The sequence below is a fragment of the Anomaloglossus baeobatrachus genome, chromosome 3 (genome assembly GCF_048569485.1).
Source record: "Anomaloglossus baeobatrachus isolate aAnoBae1 chromosome 3, aAnoBae1.hap1, whole genome shotgun sequence".
Classification (NCBI taxonomy): Eukaryota; Metazoa; Chordata; class Amphibia; order Anura; family Aromobatidae; genus Anomaloglossus; species Anomaloglossus baeobatrachus.
Window position 1 is genome coordinate 674,376,041 of NC_134355.1, and position 21,314 is coordinate 674,397,354.

Genomic DNA, 21,314 nt, shown 5'->3' on the forward strand with positions numbered 1-21,314 from the left:
GATAGATAGATAGATAGATAGATAGATAGAGGGATAGATACATAGAGGGATAGATAGATAGATAGATAGATAGATAGATAGAGGGATAGATAGATAGACAGATAGACAAATAGATAGATAGAGGGATAGATAGATAGATAGATAGATAGATAGAGGGATAGATAGAAAAATAGAGGGATAGATAGATAGAGGGATAGATAGATAGATAGAGGGATAGATAGATAGACAGATAGACAAATAGATAGATAGAGGGATAGATAGATAGATAGATAGAGGGATAGATATAGATGATAGATAGATAGATAGATAGATAGATAGATAGAGGGATAGATAGATAGAGGGATAGATAGATAGAGGGATAGATAGATAGAGGGATAGATAGATAGAGGGATAGATAGATAGAGGGATAGATAGATAGATAGATAGATAGATAGAGGGATAGATAGATAGATAGATAGATAGAGGGATAGATAGATAGAGGGATAGATAGATAAATAGATAGACAAATAGATAGATAGAGGGATAGATAGATAGAGGGATAGATATAGATGATAGATAGAGGGATAGATAGATAGAGGGATAGATAGATAGAGGGATAGATAGATAGAGGGATAGATAGATAGATAGATAGAGGGATAGATAAATAGATAGATAGAGGGATAGATAGATAGAGGGATAGATAGATAGATAGAGGGATAGATAGATAGATAGAGGGATAGATAGATATAGATGATAGATAGAGGGATAGATAGATAGAGGGATAGATAGAGGGATAGATAGATAGATATAGATGATAGATAGATAGATAGATAGAGGGATAGATAGAGGGATAGATAGATATAGATGATAGATAGATAGATAGATATAGATGATAGATAGATAGATAGATAGAGGGATAGATAGAGGGATAGATAGATAGATAGATAGAGGGATAGATAGATAAATAGAGGGATAGATAGATAGAGGGATAGATAGATAGATAGATAGATAGAGGGATAGATAGATAGATAGATAGATAGAGGGATAGATAGATAGATAGATAGATAGATAGATAGATAGAGGGATAGATAGATAAATAGATAGATAGATAGATAGAGGGATAGATAGATAGACAGATAGACAAATAGATAGATAGAGGGATAGATAGATAGATAGATAGATAGATAGATAGATAGATAGATAGAGGGATAGATAGAAAAATAGAGGGATAGATAGATAGAGGGATAGATAGATAGATAGATAGATAGATAGATAGAGGGATAGATAGATAGACAGATAGACAAATAGATAGATAGAGGGATAGATAGATAGATAGAGGGATAGATATAGATGATAGATAGATAGATAGATAGATAGATATAGGGATAGATAGATAGAGGGATAGATAGATAGAGGGATAGATAGATAGATAGAGGGATAGATAGATAGATAGAGGGATAGATAAATAGATAGATAGAGGGATAGATAGAGGGATAGATAGATAGATAGATAGAGGGATAGATAGATAGATAGATAGAGGGATAGATAGATAGATAGAGGGATAGATAGATAGATAGAGGGATAGATAGATAGATAGAGGGATAGATAGATAAATAGATAGACAAATAGATAGATAGAGGGATAGATAGATAGATAGATAGATAGATAGATAGAGGGATAGATAGATAGAGGGATAGATAGATAGAGGGATAGATAAATAGATAGATAGAGGGATAGATAGATAGAGGGATAGATAGATAGATAGATAGAGGGATAGATAGAGGGATAGATAGATAGATATAGATGATAGATAGAGGGATAGATAGAGGGATAGATAGATAGATATAGATGATAGATAGATAGATAGATAGATAGATAGAGGGATAAATAGAGGGATAGATAGATATAGATGATAGATAGATAGATAGATATAGATGATAGATAGATAGATAGATAGATAGAGGGATAGATAGAGGGATAGATAGATAGATAGATAGAGGGATAGATAGATAAATAGAGGGATAGATAGATAGATAGAGGGATAGATAGATAGATAGATAGAGGGATAGATACATAGAGGGATAGATAGATAGATAGATAGAGGGATAGATAGATAGACAGATAGACAAATAGATAGATAGAGGGATAGATAGATAGATAGATAGAGGGATAGATAGAAAAATAGAGGGATAGATAGATAGAGGGATAGATAGATAGATAGAGGGATAGATAGATAGACAGATAGACAAATAGATAGATAGAGGGATAGATATAGATGATAGATAGATAGATAGATAGAGGGATAGATAGATAGATAGAGGGATAGATAGATAGAGGGATAGATAGATAGATAGATAGAGGGATAGATAGATAGATAGATAGAGGGATAGATAAATAGATAGATAGAGGGATAGATAGAGGGATAGATAGATAGATAGAGGGATAGATAGATAGATAGATAGATAGATAGATAGATAGAGGGATAGATAGATAGATAGAGGGATAGATAGATAAATAGATAGACAAATAGATAGATAGAGGGATAGATAGATAGAGGGATAGATATAGATGATAGATAGATAGATAGATAGAGGGATAGATAGATAGAGGGATAGATAGATAGATAGAGGGATAGATAAATAGATAGATAGAGGGATAGATAGATAGAGGGATAGATAGATAGATAGATAGAGGGATAGATAGATAGATAGAGGGATAGATAGATAGATAGATAGATAGAGGGATAGATAGATAGATAGAGGGATAGATAGATAGATATAGATGATAGATAGAGGAATAGATAGATAGAGGGATAGATAGATAGATAGATAGATAGATATAGATGATAGATAGATAGATAGATAGAGGGATAGATAGAGGGATAGATAGATATAGATGATAGATAGATAGATAGATAGATAGATAGATAGATAGATATAGATGATAGATAGATAGATAGATAGATAGAGGGATAGATAGATAGATAGAGGGATAGATAGATAGATAGATAGATAGAGGGATAGATAGATAAATAGAGGGATAGATAGATAGAGGGATAGATAGATAGATAGATAGATAGAGGGATAGATAGATAGATAGATAGATAGATAGATAGATAGATAGATAGAGGGATAGATAGATAGATAGATAGATAGATAGAGGGATAGATAGATAGATATAGATGATAGATAGAGGGATAGATAGATAGAGGGATAGATAGATAGATATAGATGATAGATAGAGGGATAGATAGATAGATAGATAGATAGATATAGATGATAGATAGATAGATAGATAGATAGATAGATAGAGGAAAAAATAGGTAGATGATAGAAAAACAGATGGATGATGGATACTTATGCACATATAAATACACAATGGCCTTGTTACTTGTCGTTATCGCTCTTACATTGTAATTTTTGTATAAAACATCCCCAAATTTAAGTTCAGTTCAGAAGTGGCGCAAAAATCTTGTGAGTTTTGTGGCTTTCATGTCAGTCCCACCCAGCTACGCTAATATCAAATAATCCATACAAAGTTCTGTGTAAATCACTCCAGAAGGCACCTGATCACCTAATCCATGACATGGCGTGCATCTTACTCCAGAAGGCTCCTGATCCATGACGTGGCGTGCATCTTACTCCAGAAGGCTCCTGATCCATGACATGGCGTGCATCTTACTCCAGAAGGCTCCTGATCCATGACGTGGGGCGCATCTTATTCCAGAAGGCTCCTGATCCATGACGTGGCGCGCATCTTACTCCAGAAGGCTCCTGATCCATGACGTGGCGCGCATCTTACTCCAAAAGGCTCCTGATCCATGACGTGGGGCGCATCTTACTCCAGAAGGCTCCTGATCCATGACGTGGGGCGCATCTTACTCCAGAAGGCTCCTGATTCATGACGTGGCGTGCATCTTACTCCAGAAGGCTCCTGATCCATGACGTGGCGTGCATCTTACTCCAGAAGGCTCCTGATCCATGACATGGCGTGCATCTTACTCCAGAAGGCTCCTGATCCATGACATGGCGTGCATCTTACTCCAGAAGGCTCCTGATCCATGACATGGCGTGCATCTTACTCCAGAAGGCTCCTGATCCATGACGTGGGGCGCATCTTATTCCAGAAGGCTCCTGATCCATGACGTGGCGCGCATCTTACTCCAGAAGGCTCCTGATCCATGACGTGGCGTGCATCTTACTCCAGAAGGCTCCTGATCCATGACGTGGGGCGCATCTTACTCCAGAAGGCTCCTGATCCATGACGTGGCGCGCATCTTACTCCAGAAGGCTCCTGATCCATGACGTGGCGCGCATCTTACTCCAGAAGGCTCCTGATCCATGACGTGGCGTGCATCTTACTCCAGAAGGCTCCTGATCCATGACATGGCGTGCATCTTACTCCAGAAGGCTCCTGATCCATGACATGGCGCGCATCTTACTCCAGAAGGCTCCTGATCCATGACGTGGCGCGCATCTTACTCCAGAAGGCTCCTGATCCATGACATGGCGCGCATCTTACTCCAGAAGGCTCCTGATCCATGACGTGGCGTGCATCTTACTCCAGAAGGCTCCTGATCCATGACGTGGCGCGCATCTTACTCCAGAAGGCTCCTGATCCATGACGTGGCGCGCATCTTACTCCAGAAGGCTCCTGATCCATGACGTGGCGCGCATCTTACTCCAGAAGGCTCCTGATCCATGACGTGGGGCGCATCTTACTCCAGAAGGCTCCTGATCCATGATGTGGGGCGCATCTTACTCCAGAAGGCTCCTGATCCATGACATGCCGCGCATCTTACTCCAGAAGGCTCCTGATCCATGACGTGGCGCGCATCTTACTCCAAAAGGCTCCTGATCCATGACGTGGGGCGCATCATACTCCAGAAGGCTCCTGATCCATGACGTGGCGCGCATCTTACTCCAGAAGGCTCCTGATCCATGACATGGCGCGCATCTTACTCCAGAAGGCTCCTGATCCATGACGTGGCACGCATCTTACTCCAGCAGGTGCCTGATCCAACACGTGGGGCGCATCTTACTCCAGCAGGTGCCTGATCCATGACGTGGCGTGCATCTTACTCCAGAAGGCTCCTGATCCATGACGTGGGGGGCTTCTTACTCCAGAAGGCTCCTGATCCATGACGTGGGGGGCTTCTTACTCCAGAAGGCAAAATATAACACTAATACCACAACAGTTATGGAAATCTTGCTACATCATATAATAACACCAGCAAAGGACCAAAAGCAAGATACTTTACAAAGGTTTTTCCTCAAAAAATCTTTATTAACAATAATTGTTTATATATAAAAAAATACAATTGAATGGACCACCCAAGTGACGGATGGAAAAAATTCACATGGGCGACACGGCACCTGTGGTGAAAAACATCACACCACCATATACCAAGGGAAACTGTATAAATAGTATTACTGAATATATGGCTAATAGTAAAATCTGCAGTCTATATACTGTTATATATGTATATAATACCTATCAGGTGTAAATTATTATATATAGAAACAGCAGACTATAACATATAAGCCACACATCATAGCCCCCACACACACTGATGCACGTTTCACAGCTACCGCGAGCGAAACGCTATCACACGGTAGCTGCGAAACGCGCGTCTGTGTGTGGGGGGGCCGATGCACCGATACACTGGTTGGACATACTGTTACTGGTAATATGATGTGTGGCTTTATATATAAACAATTATTGTTAATAAAGATTTTTTGAGGAAAAACCTTTGTAAATTATCTTGCTTTTGGTCCTTTGTTGGTGTTATTACTCCAGAAGGCTCCTGACCCATGACCTGAGGCGCATCTTACTCCAGAAGGCTCCTGACTGCCGGAGGTGCCCGATCCATGACCTGAGGCGCATCTTACTCCAGAAGGCTCCTGACTGCCGGAGGTGCCCGATCCATGACCTGAGGCGCATCTTACTCCAGAAGGCTCCTGACCCATGACCTGAGGCGCATCTTACTCCAGAAGGCTCCTGACTGCCGGAGGTGCCTGATCCATGACCTGAGGCGCATCTTGCTCCAGAAGGCTCCTGACTGCCAGAGGTGCCCGATCCATGACCTGAGGCGCATCTTACTCCAGAAGGCTCCTGACTGCCGGAGGTGCCCGATCCATGACCTGAGGCGCATCTTACTCCAGAAAGCACCTGACTGACGGAGGTGCCCGATCCATGACCTGAGGCGCATCTTACTCCAGAAGGCACCTGACTGCCGGAGGCACCTGATCCATGATATGTAGGGCGCTTCTTACTCCAGAAGGCTCCTGACTGCCGGAGGCGCCTGGTCCATGACATCGTGGGGCGCTTCTTACTCCAGAAGGCTCCTGAATGCCGGAGGCGCCTGGTCCATGATATGAGGGGAGCTTCTTACTCCTGGAGGCACCTGGTCCATGACGTGGTGGGGCAATTCTTACTCCAGAAGGCTCCTGACTGCTGGAGGCGGCCGATCCATGACCTGGGGCGCATCTTACTCCAGAAGGCTCCTGACCACCGGAGGCACCTGATCCATGACGTGGTGGGGCACTTCTTACTCCAGAAGGCTCCTGACTGCCGGAGGTGCCTGATCCATGATATGTGGGGCGCTTCTTACTCCAGAAGGCTCCTGACTGCCGGAGGCGCCCGGTCCATGACGTTGTGGGGCGCTTCTTACTCCAGAAGGCTCCTGACTGCTTGAGGCGCCCGATCCATGACCTGAGGCGCATCTTACTCCAGAAGGCTCCTGACCACCGGAGGCGCCTGATCCATGACATGGTGGGGCCCATCTTACTCCAGAAGGCTCCTGACTGCCGGAGGTGCCTGATCCATGACGTGGGGGTATCTTACTCCAGAAGGCTCCAGACTGCCGGAGGCACCTGATCCATGACGTGGGGGGTATCTTACTCCAGAAGGCTCCTGACTGCCGGAGGTGCCCGATCCCCATGACCTGAGGCGCATCTTACTCCAGAAGGCCTCCTGAATGCCGGAGGCGCCTGGTCCATGACGTGGGGGGCTTCTTCCTTTAGAGACCCTGATCGTTAACACTGGATGAATCGGGGCCTTGGTTACACTTTTTGATTGGAAATTATATAAACCATTCAGTGGCAAATATTTCCCTCCGCTGTGCACTGCGGCCACTCGGACCGCGCCCCCATTACTGAACCATCTTTCCCAGACAGGCTTTAGAGCCAAGCTTCATCCCATCTGTGGTCACTGTACAAAAGGCCCAGACAGAAAAAAGGGGGTAAATCAGAGGAGTTGGGGTCCATCCAGTGTGCGTCTGCACATACCATAGCGGGGCTGGACTGTATTTTCGAACGATCGATGTTGCATTAGCTCTGCTGCGTCGGCCCCCTGCACGTGTCGCACCGTCACCCCCACATATGGAAACGCTCAGGTTATTTCGGGGCTAATCTGCTAATCCTAATTCACAGTCTTTCTATTCTTAGGATCTGCTATATTCAGCAAGAACAGCACATGACACGTATACAGCGCACGGCACAGAATCTGAGGCTCCTCGGAGACCGCGAACCTTCTCCTTATTGTATAGATACTGCAGCTTTCTCTGTATATAGCAGCAGCTGCGCAGTGACTGACCGCTCCCTATACTGCGAGCGAGCCCGCAGCCACAACATCCAGCTACAATGCAGCAGCTCACCACTAGAGGGAGCTCCCTGCATCCGTGGCCGACTACAGGCCCTGACTTATACGGAAGAGTGATGTGGGCATGATCTGTGACATTTGCGGAGAGGAGGAGGTGAGCTGTGACATCACCTATTGTGAATAGTGGATCCTGTATTATCTACTGTATATAGAGGTGTAATCAGTCATTGTACAGGAAGAGTGAGCTGTAACATCACCTATTGTGAATGGTGGATCCTGTCTTATCTACTGTATATAGAGGTGTTATCAGTCATTGTACAGGAGGAGGAGGTGAGCTGTGACATCACCTATTGTGAATCCTGTGTTATCTACTGTATATAAAGGTGTTATTAGTCATTGTACAGAAGGAGGAGGTGAGCTGTGACATCACCTATTGTGAATGGTGGATCCTATATTATCTACTGTATATAGAGGTGTTATTAGTCTTTGTACAGTAAGGGGAGGTGAGCTGTGACATCTCCTATTGTGAGTGGTGGATCCTGTGTTGTGATCTATTGTATATAGAGGTGTTATCAGTACAGGAGGAGGTGATATGTGACATTTTGAATAGTGAATGGTGGATCCTTTGTTATCTACTGTATATAGAGGTGTTATCAGTCATTGTACAGGAGGAGGTGAGTTGTGACATCACCTATTGTGAATGGTGTATTCTGTGTTATCTACTGTATATAGAGGTGTTATCAGTCATTGTACAGGATGAGGAGGAGGTGAGCTGTGACATCTATTGCGACTGGTTGTTCCTGTGTTATCTACTGTATATAGAGGAGTTATCAGTCCAGTCATTGTACAGGAGGAGGAGGTGAGCTGTGACATCACTGATTGTGGATGGTTATCGTCATGTTGCCTTTCAGACCTCAGTATCCTCTGTCTCTTTGTGCAGACCACCAATGGTGTAGGAAGACCTTCTAGGCCAGGCAATGATCTCCTCTACAGGAAGAAAGCTGGGTCTCTAGTCCAACCCACTGGAGGTAGCTACCCCGTAAGCCAATCTAGGGTCATCTCCAAATGGATGACATTGATCAGCTGTTTGGGGGTCTTGCCTCTGCAATCTGCGGGACGGCTCCATGAGCATTATAGACTCTACACTCACAAATAGCTGCTCATGGGCTCTCACCTTCAAATGAAGACAACCAGAGGTGGAATTCCCCTTTAAACCATAATTTGATGACTGTCTCTATAAATACCATAATGTGCCCAATGTTATATTTCTTTTTACGGTGTCGCTTTAACTCCTCGTTATGTAGAGTTTTGTGGGATGCGGGGGGGGTGTCTCTGTTCAGTATTTATGACCCCCAATGAGCCGTAAGCAGTAGAATGTGACACCGTCCATTCAATCTCCACTAATTAAACCCGCGCTCATTGTGTGTGCATTGTGCCGTGTGCACCGCTCCCTGGCGGAGTGAAATCCTTAGTCATGAGCATGTTGGCGGGCACGGGGCTGCGGCACACAATGGATTTCCCATATCTCGGCTGCCAGCTGACTAATATCCTGCTTGCAATTGGATTTGGAAGCCTACAATTATACCGTACCTCTCCTTTCAGGAGCAATGACTGGACCCAAATAGTGGTTAATTCATTTTCGCCTGGTGGCCATGCCCCGGAATCTCGTCGTCATCATTATTACGGCATTTTTTAGTTTGCTTATTTGGCGGATGTACTTTTTTTTTTTTTTTTCTTTATTGCTTAATTTCATCTTAATAAACCTCACTAAGGACGTAGCTAATACAAAGCACACAACTGAAAGGCACCCTGGGCTTATAGGCCATAGTGTTATTACATCCCCCCTACTGCGGTGGCCGGAGCGGCTCCTCTTTGGTGCGGATGTGATGTCCGGTGATATTGATGATGCTGCTTACAACTGCTTTTCCAGGTTTGCGGCCGTCTGTAACACAGTCGACTGTACGATGAGTTTTATAAAGAACGGATCGCAGCAGTAAGTTGTAACTAATACAGATACTGTATATATTACACTGCAGGTCTCCTCAAAGAGCAAAACTCATCACTGCTCAAGTTATGTTTATAGAACTCAATAAGTTGGTATATCAAACACATAGCAGACACAGACTGCTGTATATACATCACATAAAAGACATGGAGACTGCTGTATATACATCACATAGGAGACACAAACATCTGTATATACATCACATAGGAGACACAAACATCTGTATATACATCATATAGGAGACACAGACTGCTGTATATACATCACATAAAGGACACGAACACTACTGTATATACATCACATAGGAGACACAGACTGCTGTATATACATCACATAAAAGAAACGAACACTGCTGTATATACTTCTCATGGGAGACACAGACTGCTGTACATACATCACATAAAAGACATGGATACTGCTGTATACATCACATAGGAGACACAGCCTGCTAGGTATGAACCTTGGAGAAGACACAGACTACTGCTTATATACCACGCAGGAGACACTGAATGCTGTGTGTATATGGATATATATCACATAGGAAACACTGGGAATGCTGTATACATCACACAGGAGACACAGACTGCTGTATAGATCACATAGGAGACACAGACCACGTAGAAGACACAGATTGATGTATACATCACATATATTGCATACATCACATATACACAGACTGCTGTGTATACACCACGTAGAAGTCACAGACTGCTACCTATACACCACGTAGGAGACACTGACTGCTGTATATATATCACATAGGAAACACTGGGACTGCTGCATACCTCAAATAGGACACACAGACTGCTGTATACATCCCATAGAAGACAAATAGACTGTTGTATACATCTCATAGGAAACACAGGGAAGGCTGTATATACATCACATAGGAGACACAGACTGCTGTATATACTCCACGTAGAAGACAAAGATTGCACAACCACTATGAGAGTCAAATCTTTTCCACTGAAATCACCAAACCGAGACAGCATACAAATATCCTGTTGTTCCTACCTCCATTCCGATATGTTGTTCATTGTGTCACCACTCACACAGGTCACCATCTGAAGACCTGCTCTTCATAGCTATTTGCAAGACCTGTTTGCAAGACAGTTGTGAGCCAAAGTTCATGGGCCCGTGAGCCACATGTGGCTCCCGAGCCACAGGCTGGGGACCTCTGCTATACTGTATCACCCTATGTGAGCTTGTCTATCTTTTTTCTCTATATACATCACATAGGAGACACGAGGACTGTTGTATATACATCACATGGGATAGACTGAAACTACTGCATACATCACATAGTAGAAACTGTAACTGGTGTAGATATCTACCATAAGGTAAACACTGGGGCTGGTGTATATACATCATAGGATACACTGTGACTGGTGTATATACATCATATAGGAGACACAGAAACTGGAGGATAAACATCACATAGGAGACACTGGAACTGGGGTATATACATCCTATAGGAGACACTGGGGCTGGTGCATATACAATATATCTGGGACTGGTGTATATACATCACATAGGGGACACTGGAACTGGGGTATATACACTCTGCGGACCAGTACACACTGCCTGTAAAGAAGAACAGACCGAACACTCAAGGACAGAAAATTCCACTAAACGTCACATTACAGCCCAGAGTGCTCCAGATCAGGAGCTGGAATCCCACAGAGAACGGACTCCAAGAAAAGTAAATTACATGAATGTAGGTATGTACAGGGATGCCGTCATGTCACCCAGCAATAAACTCAGCAACCCACGCAGTAAAGTATCCACAGCAAGAGTCACACGGAGTGATTGCGATGTAGTCTTGACCACCCGGCCAGTATCACCAAATCTGGACTGCCCCGTTGGATACGGTACGTTAGGGAACTATGCATTGCTTTACTTATCCTGTACTGATGGATCCTGAGTACATCCTGTATTATACTCCAGAGCTGCACTCACTATTCTGCTGGAGCAGTCACTGTGTACATATATTACTGATCCTGAGTTACATCCTGTATTATACTCCAGAGCTGCGCTCACTATTCTGCTGGTGCAGTCACTGTGTATATACATTACATTACTGATCCTGTACTGATCCTGAGTTACCTCCTGTATTATTCTCCAGAGCTGCACTCACTATTTTGCTGCTGCAGTCACTGTGCACATACATTACATTACTGATCCTGAGTTACCTCCTGTATTATACTCCAGAGCTGCACTCACTATTCTGCTGGTGCAGTCACTGTGCACATACATTACATTAATAATCCTGTACTGATACTGAAGGTAAATTCCCGGGGACCACAGGGCTTGGCCTGCGGGCCCCTTTTGCCAGCTACTGGCCCTGTAATTCCTCATGAAACTGTGAGCACATGCATATAGAGTTCACTATTGACTGCTGCAACGCATGCAACAAATAATTACGTCCTAACACTGGCCAGTGCCAGTATCAGACTGATCTTTTTGGTTGGAGCTAGTGTGACCTGCGCTCTTGTCCTGTTCTTTTGATAAAGACAGCAGTCATAGTGTCTCCTATATAATGTATGCACATTAGTCCCAGTGTATCCTATGTGATCTATACACAGCAGAGTCTCAGTTTTTTCTTATGTGATGTATATACTTCAAAGTCTCAGTGCCTATTATGTGATGCATATACAGCAGTCATGGTGTGTCCTATGTGATGCACACACAGTAGTGTCTGGGTAGCTTATGTAATGTATATACAGCAGTCTTGTATCTCCTATGTGATGTATTTACAACAGTCTTAGTGTATTTAAATATGAGATAGCCACGATAATTGTCTATAAAATTAAGCACTCACGCTCAAAGCTGTAGTGCATTGTGAGAAAAGTAAAAAGTTTAAAACATTGTTACCCTTTGCATGTCAGTGTATATACAGCAGTCTCAGTGTCTCCTATGCGATGTATATACAGCAGTCTGTGTGTCTCCTATGTGATGTACATAGAGCAATTTTGGTGTCTCATATGTGATATATACCCCATTCTCGGTGTTCCCAATGTGATGTATATACAGCAGGCTCAGTGTCTCCTATATGATGTATATACACTGTAGTCTCAGTGTCTTCTATGTGATGTATATACATAGCAGTCTGGGTATTTGCTATGTTACGTATACAACACTCTGAATCTCTTATGTGATGCATACAGCAGTCTCAGTGTATCCTATGTGATGTATTTACAGCAGTCTTGATGTCTCCTATGTGATATATACAGCAGTCTCACTGTCTCTTATGTAGTGGATATACAACAGTCTCAGTGTGTTCTATGTTAGGTATATACAAAGCAGTCTGTGCATTTCCTATGTGATATATACAGCACTCAGTCACTTATGTGATGTAAACAGCAGTGTCTCCTACGTAATGTATATACAGCAGTCTCGGTGTCTCCTATGTGATGTATACACAGCAGTCTCGATGTCTCTTATGTGATGCAAAAATACAGTAGCCTAAGTGTCTCCTCTGTGATGTATATACAGCAGTCTCAGTGTCTCCTATGTGATGTATACACAGCAGTATCGATGTCTCCTATGTGATGTAAAAATACAGTAGTCTCAGTGTCTCCTATGTGATGTATTTACAGAAGTCTCAGTGTCTCCTATGTGATGTATTTACAGCAGCCTCGGTGTCTCCTATGTGATGTATATACAGCAGTCTCAGTGTCTCCTATGTGATGTATTTACAGCAGTCTCGGTGTCTCCTATGTGATGTATACACAGCAGTCTCGATGTCTTTATGTTATGTAAAAATACAGTAGTCTCAGTGTCTTCTATGTCATGTATATACAGCAGTCTCAGTGTCTCCTATGTGATGTATTTACAGCAGTCTCAGTGTCTTCTATGTGATGTATTTACAGCAGTCTCGGTGTCTCCTATGTGATGTATATACAGCAGTCTCAGTGTCTCCTATGTGATGTATAAAATATACAGCAGTCTCAGTGTCTCCTATATGGTGTATAGACAGCAGTCTCATCGTATCCTATTTGATGCATACTTCAGACCTCCTATTGCTAGAATTCTATAAATATTACGTGAGAAGTGATGAATTTCCCAATTGAAGAGACGTTCGGTGTAATATACATCTGTGTTCAGAAGATCATACTGCTGCAATCAGTTTGTTACAAAACTTGTCATCACGAAGAGTCGACAGCGCTCCAGACTGTGAGCAGCAACATCCTCATTACCAGCCATCATCACACGCCTCAGCAAAGAGATGCGGCTCCAGCCATTACCTTAACGATGAGCTAATTAAATGTTTGACCAAATACAACAGGATAATTTTTAAGTTGATCGTGTTGTACGGCTTGCGACTGATGAAATAAATATTCAAATCACCCTTGGCAGGAAAAGGTTCCTCCCCCCGCGCCCGGTCTACATAGCTGGATTCTCACCACGCTCCGTTTTGCACATTTGCTTTTACAGTTCCTTCACATGTGACCAGAGGAGTCTCGTGCTGCGTCGTTCAGAATATTGGATTTAGCCGTATGTGATCCGGTAACACCTACCTTTTGGTAATCTTCTTTGGATTGCACGGCCGCGTCCATCTGTTCCTTGGTGTATGTATAGATGGCAGAACGGTACATGGTGCCGACATCGTTCCCCTGACGCATTCCTGGTAGAGAAAACACACAGACGCCAACATCAACGTGGGGCGCATCATGCATGACGAGTCTGTATTGTGAGCGTATGGCGGTGATAAAACGCATAAAACGTCATACATGCACCATCACAGGACTGTCTACACATCATACATGCACCATCACAGGACTGTACACACGTCATACATGCACCATCACAGGACTGTCCACACGTCATACATGCACCATCACAGGACTGTACACACGGCATACATGCACCATCACAGGACTGTACACACGTCATACATGCACCATCACAGGACTGTCCACACGTCATACATGCACCATCACAGGACTGTCCACACGTCATACATGCACCATCACAGGACTGTACACACGGCATACATGCACCATCACAGGACTGTACACACGTCATACATGCACCATCACTGGACTGTACACATGTCATACATGCACCATCACAGGACTGTACACACGTCATACATGCACCATCACAGGACTGTACACACAGCATACATGCACCATCACAGGACTGTACACACGGCATACATGCACCATCACTGGACTGTACACACGTCATACATGCACCATCACTGGACTGTACACATGTCATACATGCACCATCACAGGACTGTACACACGTCATACATGCACCATCACTGGACTGTACACACGTCATACATGCACCATCACAGGACTGCACACACGTCATACATGCACCATCACAGGATTATACACACATCATACATGCACCATCACAGGACTGTACACACGTCATACATGCACCATCACTGGACTGTACACACGTCATACATGCACCATCACAGGACTGTACACACGGCATACATGCACCATCACAGGACTGTACACACGTCATACATGCACCATCACAGGACTGTACACACGTCATACATGCACCATCACAGGACTGTACACACGTCATACATGCACCATCACTGGACTGTACACACGTCATACATGCACCATCACAGGACTGCACACACGTCATACATGCACCATCACAGGACTGCACACACGTCATACATGCACCATCACAGGACTGTACACACGTCATACATGCACCATCACTGGACTGTACACACGTCATACATGCACCATCACTGGACTGTACACACGTCATACATGCACCATCACAGGACTGTACACACGTCATACATGCACCATCACAGGACTGTCCACACGTCATACATGCACCATCACAGGACTGTACACACGGCATACATGCACCATCACAGGACTGTACACACGTCATACATGCACCATCACTGGACTGTACACATGTCATACATGCACCATCACAGGACTGTACACACGTCATACATGCACCATCACTGGACTGTACACACGTCATACATGCACCATCACAGGACTGCACACACGTCATACATGCACCATCACAGGATTATACACACATCATACATGCACCATCACAGGACTGTACACACGTCATACATGCACCATCACTGGACTGTACACACGTCATACATGCACCATCACAGGACTGTACACACGGCATACATGCACCATCACAGGACTGTACACACGGCATACATGCACCATCACAGGACTGTACACACGTCATACATGCACCATCACTGGACTGTACACATGTCATACATGCACCATCACAGGACTGTACACACATCATACATGCACCATCACAGGACTGTACACACGTCATACATGCACCATCACAGGACTGTACACACATCATACATGCACTATCACAGGACTGTACACACGTCATACATGCACCATCACAGGACTGTACACACGTCATACATGCACCATCACAGGACTGTACACACGTCATACATGCACCATCACAGGACTGTACACACGTCATACATGCACCATCACATGACTGTACACACATCATACATGCACCATCACAGGACTGTACACACGTCATACATGCACCATCACAGCACTGTACACACATCATACATGCACCATCACAGGACTGTACACACGTCATACATGCACCATCACAGGACTGTACACACGTCATACATGCACCATCACAGCACTGTACACACGTCATACATACACCATCACAGGACTGTACACACGTCATACATGCACCATCACAGGACTGTACACACGTCATACATGCACCATCACAGGACTGTACACACGTCATACATGCACCATCACAGGACTGTACACACGTCATACATGCATCATCACCGGACTGTACACACGTCATACATGCACCATCACAGGACTGTACACACGTCATACATGCACCATCACAGGACTGTACACACGTCATACATGCACCATCACCGGACTGTACACACGTCATACATGCACCATCACAGGACTGTACACACGTCATACATGCACCATCACAGGACTGTACACACGTCATACATGCACCATCACAGGACTGTACACACGTCATACATGCACCATCACAGGACTGTACACACGTCATACATGCACCATCACAGGACTGTACACACGTCATACATGCACCATCACAGGACTGTACACACGTCATACATGCACCATCACAGGACTGTACACACATCATACATGCACCATCACTGGACTGTACACACGTCATACATGCACCATCACTGGACTGTACACACGTCATACATGCACCATCACAGGACTGTACACACGTCATACATGCACCATCACAGGACTGTACACACGTCATACATGCACCATCACAGGACTGTTCACACGTCATACATGCACCATCACAGGACTGTTCACACGTCATACATCAACATCACAGGACTGTACACACGTCATACATGCATCATCACAGGACTGTACACACGTCATACATGCACCATCACAGGACTGTACACACATCATACATGCACCATCACAGGACTGTACACACGTCATACATGCACCATCACAGGACTGTACACACGTCATACATCACCATCACAGGACTGTACACACATCATACATGCACCATCACAGGACTGTACACACGTCATACATGCACCATCACTGGACTGTACACACGTCATACATGCACTATCACAGGACTGTACACACGTCATACATGCATCATCACATAACTGTACACACGTCATACATGCACCATCATAGGACTGCACACACGTCATACATGCACCATCATAGGACTGTACACACATCATACATGCACCATCACAGGACTGTACACACGTCATACATGCACCATCACAGGACTGTACACACATCATACATGCACCATCACAGGACTGTACACACATCATATATGCACCATCACAGGACTGTACACACGTCATACATGCACCATCACAGGACTGTACACACGTCATACATGCACCATCACTGGACTGTACACACGTCATACATGCACCATCACAGGACTGTACACATGTCATACATGCATCATCACATAACTGTACACACGTCACACATGCACCATCACAGGACTGTACACACGTCATACATGCACCATCACAGGACTGTACACACATCATACATGCACCATCACAGGACTGTACACACGTCATACATGCACCATCACAGGACTGTACACACGTCATACATGCATCATCACATAACTGTACACACGTCATACATGCACTATCACAGGACTGCACACACGTCATACATGCACCATCACAGGACTGTACACACATCATACATGCACCATCACAGAACTGTACACACGTCATACATGCACCATCACAGGACTGTACACATGTCATACATGCACCATCACAGGACTGTACACACGTCATATATGCACCATCACAGGACTGTACACACGTCATACATGCACCATCACAGGACTGTACACACGTCATACATGCACCATCACAGGACTGTACACACATCATACATGCACTATCACAGGACTATACACACATCATACATGGAACATTACAGGACTGTACACACCATACATGCGCCATCACAGGACTGTACACACATCATACATGCACCATTACAGGACTGTACACACGTCATACATGCACCATCACAGGACTGTACACATCTTGTACATGCCCAATCACAGGACAGTACACACGTCATACATGTAGCATTCTATATAGGAGTATATGGCTGGACCCTTTATTGGAAAGGTGAAAAAAGCATAAATAATGCAGCAAAAGCGCAATAATCAGAGGAGATTGTGCAGAGTGTGGCACCGTCAAAAAAAATCTCTGACTTTGACCCATAGAATAGAAGGCATAGAAATGCACTGGTATAAAGCGAAGTATCTAAACATACCAGTACAACCTGCCTGTAAAGAAGAACAGTACACTGCACGTTTCACTGGAGAAAACTGTCATGCACTTGTCAGTGCAGTCCCTGGCTCTCAGCTTTTGCATCTGCCTCCGATGTCAGAGCTTGGGTGATTGAATCCCAGGGAGCCCAGACTTCAAGAAAAGAGAAGACTGAGTTAATTAAATGACAAAGTGTGTAGAGAGCAGAGACACATCTCAACCCGTGCTCCAGAGGAAGACGCAGCAATGAACATGTGACTGAAGCCTTCAGTGCAGGAGACATCACAGAGGGTGAGTGAACCTCAGGACAAAGTCCTGACCACCCGGGACTGGTGGATCCGTGACAATTGTCACCTGTTGTCACGATAGATACAGGGAAGTACCAGGCGAAAGGGAAGGGAAACCCTGTGTCTAGGGAAAGGGAAGATGGTGACCCCTGACCAAGCCTACTACTGGTCTCTTTGGTCCATCACTACCCTAGATAGGTTCTGCACCAAGTAGGATACCTGACCCTGGTTCTGGACTGTAAACAGGGAATGGATGGGATGAGCTCTTTGTCAACACCACTAAACACTAAAGAAAAACACAGGGAAGACACAGGGGAAAATGGTGTCCCTCGCCACCCTAGATAGGTTCTGCACCTGGATACCTGACCCTAGTTATCCCTAGTGCTGGACCCTAAATAGGGAATGGATGGGATATGCTCTTTGTCAACCCCACTAAATGCTAAAGAAAAACATACAGGGGGAAAATGCATGGACTACTTATCCACAGATAACTCGGGTAGACGTTCAGCAACGTTTCAGCAATGACACCACAGAGAAGTACAAGCCACCTGCTTGCAACCAATGTTCAATGTTTGAATGAACTGAAAAATATCACCAGCACCAGTCCAACAATGGAAGTGGTGTGGGGGTAAGGCCTGGGCGGTAGGCTGTTTGTCCAGATGTAATAAGATAATCTGTGTGTGTATATAATTAAAGCATAGATGTCGTTGCATAATTATGTGTATGTCTGAATGACAATCGCATACACGCCATAATATGATTTTAAGATGTGCGCTCAGGAATGTGTTAACCAAGATGAATAAGCCAAAATGTACAATGAACAAAGTATTCAAAACACACTGATTGTATTCATAACATGTAGGTTCTCACCAGCTAGGATGTGAAGTTGGGGCTTTATCTCTTAAGGCCGCTTTACACGCTGCGATATCGTGACCGATATTGCTAGCGTGGGTACGAGCCCCCATCGGTTGTGCGACACGGGCATATCGCTGCCCGTGGCGCACAACATCGCGCGGACATGTCACACTACTTACCTGCCTAACGGCGTCGCTGTGACCGGTGAACCGCCTCCTTTCTAAGGGGGCGGTTCGTTCGGCGTCACAGCGATGTCACAGCTTCATCACTGAACCGCCGCCCAATAGAAGCGGAGGGGTGGAGATGAGCGGGACGTAACATCCCGCCCACCTCCTTCCTTCCGCATTGCAGGCGGGAGGCAGGTAAGGAGAGGTTCCTCGTTCCTGCGGTGTCACACGGAGTGATGTGTGCTGCCGCAGGAACGACGAACTACATCGTTACTGCAGCAGCAACGATATTTGAGAATGGACCTCCATGTCACCGATGAGCGATTTTGCACGTTTTTGCGACGATGCAAAATCGCTCCTAGGTGTCACACGCAACGGTATCGCTAAAGCGACTGGATGTGCGTCACAAAATCCGTGACCCCAACGAGATCGCTTTAGCTATATCGTAGCGTGTAAAGCGGCCTTAACTCCTTGTTTCCGTTTCAAGGTCAAATGTTGGACTGTATAATCATGAGACTTTCAATACATGAGCCAGAAGCTTGCTTTGCTCAAATAGTCTGGCGTGATCATTGTTGTCTGATTCATTTATATCTGCGCAGATCGATTTAAAACCCGCCTCTGTGACCCTGAGAGACCCCATGTGTGGTTTCCCCAGAAGTCCCAACCTTGACAGGGGTATTTAAGCACATGGAGAATGCTGATGATCAGCAGCTGGGTGGAAGGCGAGCTCCTGCTGGGTCCTAAAGGGGAAGGGATGAAGCCAACAGGAAAGCTACCTATACCAATGAATACTGACAGCAGGAACAATGGAAAGTCAAGGAGCCATCCTGCGCAGCCAAACACTGTGACCTTCTATTGCCAGAAACCACATGACTGTGTCACCCGTGACACCTGTTCTTGGCAGTTTGCTAAATGTATCAGTCTGACGTCTTGGATGGTTATACATTTTATTAGAGGGGATTACTTTTTTGTCTTAGATGTTTAAAGAAAATTGGGCTATGTTCACACTATTTTTTTTTTCCATGAAAAAAATTCTGCTCCAAAATTCTCCCAAAGAAATGCTTCCAGAAACCCTCAAAAACGCTTCCAAATTATTTTTATGGGAAACTCTTTTCTGTTCATATGAGGATAGGTCACTTAAAGCAGATCCTGAAGGAAACTTGTCCAAACTCCGATGGATTTCAGAAATGTTGCGTGCACGCAACGTTAGGGTCCCTAGGACCACCTGGTGCATCCTGGCGTTGCAATGACCCTTTATGAGCAGGCGTGCATGGGACAGGGCTGAATTTTTATAGGATTTCTCTTTACGTAATATTCTAGGATGTAATTTATGCAAATATCTGAGATTTCCTCGGTTAATTCCCCTATATGTCGAGATATTCTTCTATTGTATCACACTTAATCGCTTCATTATAAAGGGATATTCTATCCAATCACCAGGACGTGGGGTTGTGAAGACGTGATCCTGGCGGAGATGGGAGGGGACAAGACCCAGAGACGTTTCCAATATAGCCTCTAACGACTGAGCTCCTTTTTTCTATAAAGGTAGATTAATGCTCTTCTATATCATT

General features: G+C 44.4%; 1 protein-coding gene across 4 annotated transcripts in view; it reads right to left on the minus strand.

The window, feature by feature from the left end:
• Nucleotides 1-21,314, minus strand: part of MSRA (methionine sulfoxide reductase A) — a 459,672-nt gene that overhangs the window by 114,785 nt on the left and 323,573 nt on the right. For all 4 annotated transcript variants that reach the window (XM_075341255.1, XM_075341257.1, XM_075341258.1 and 1 more), the window contains one exon: nt 14,107-14,213. In XM_075341255.1, the coding sequence (XP_075197370.1) occupies nt 14,107-14,213 (107 nt within the window). The remainder of the gene's footprint in view (nt 1-14,106; nt 14,214-21,314) is intronic.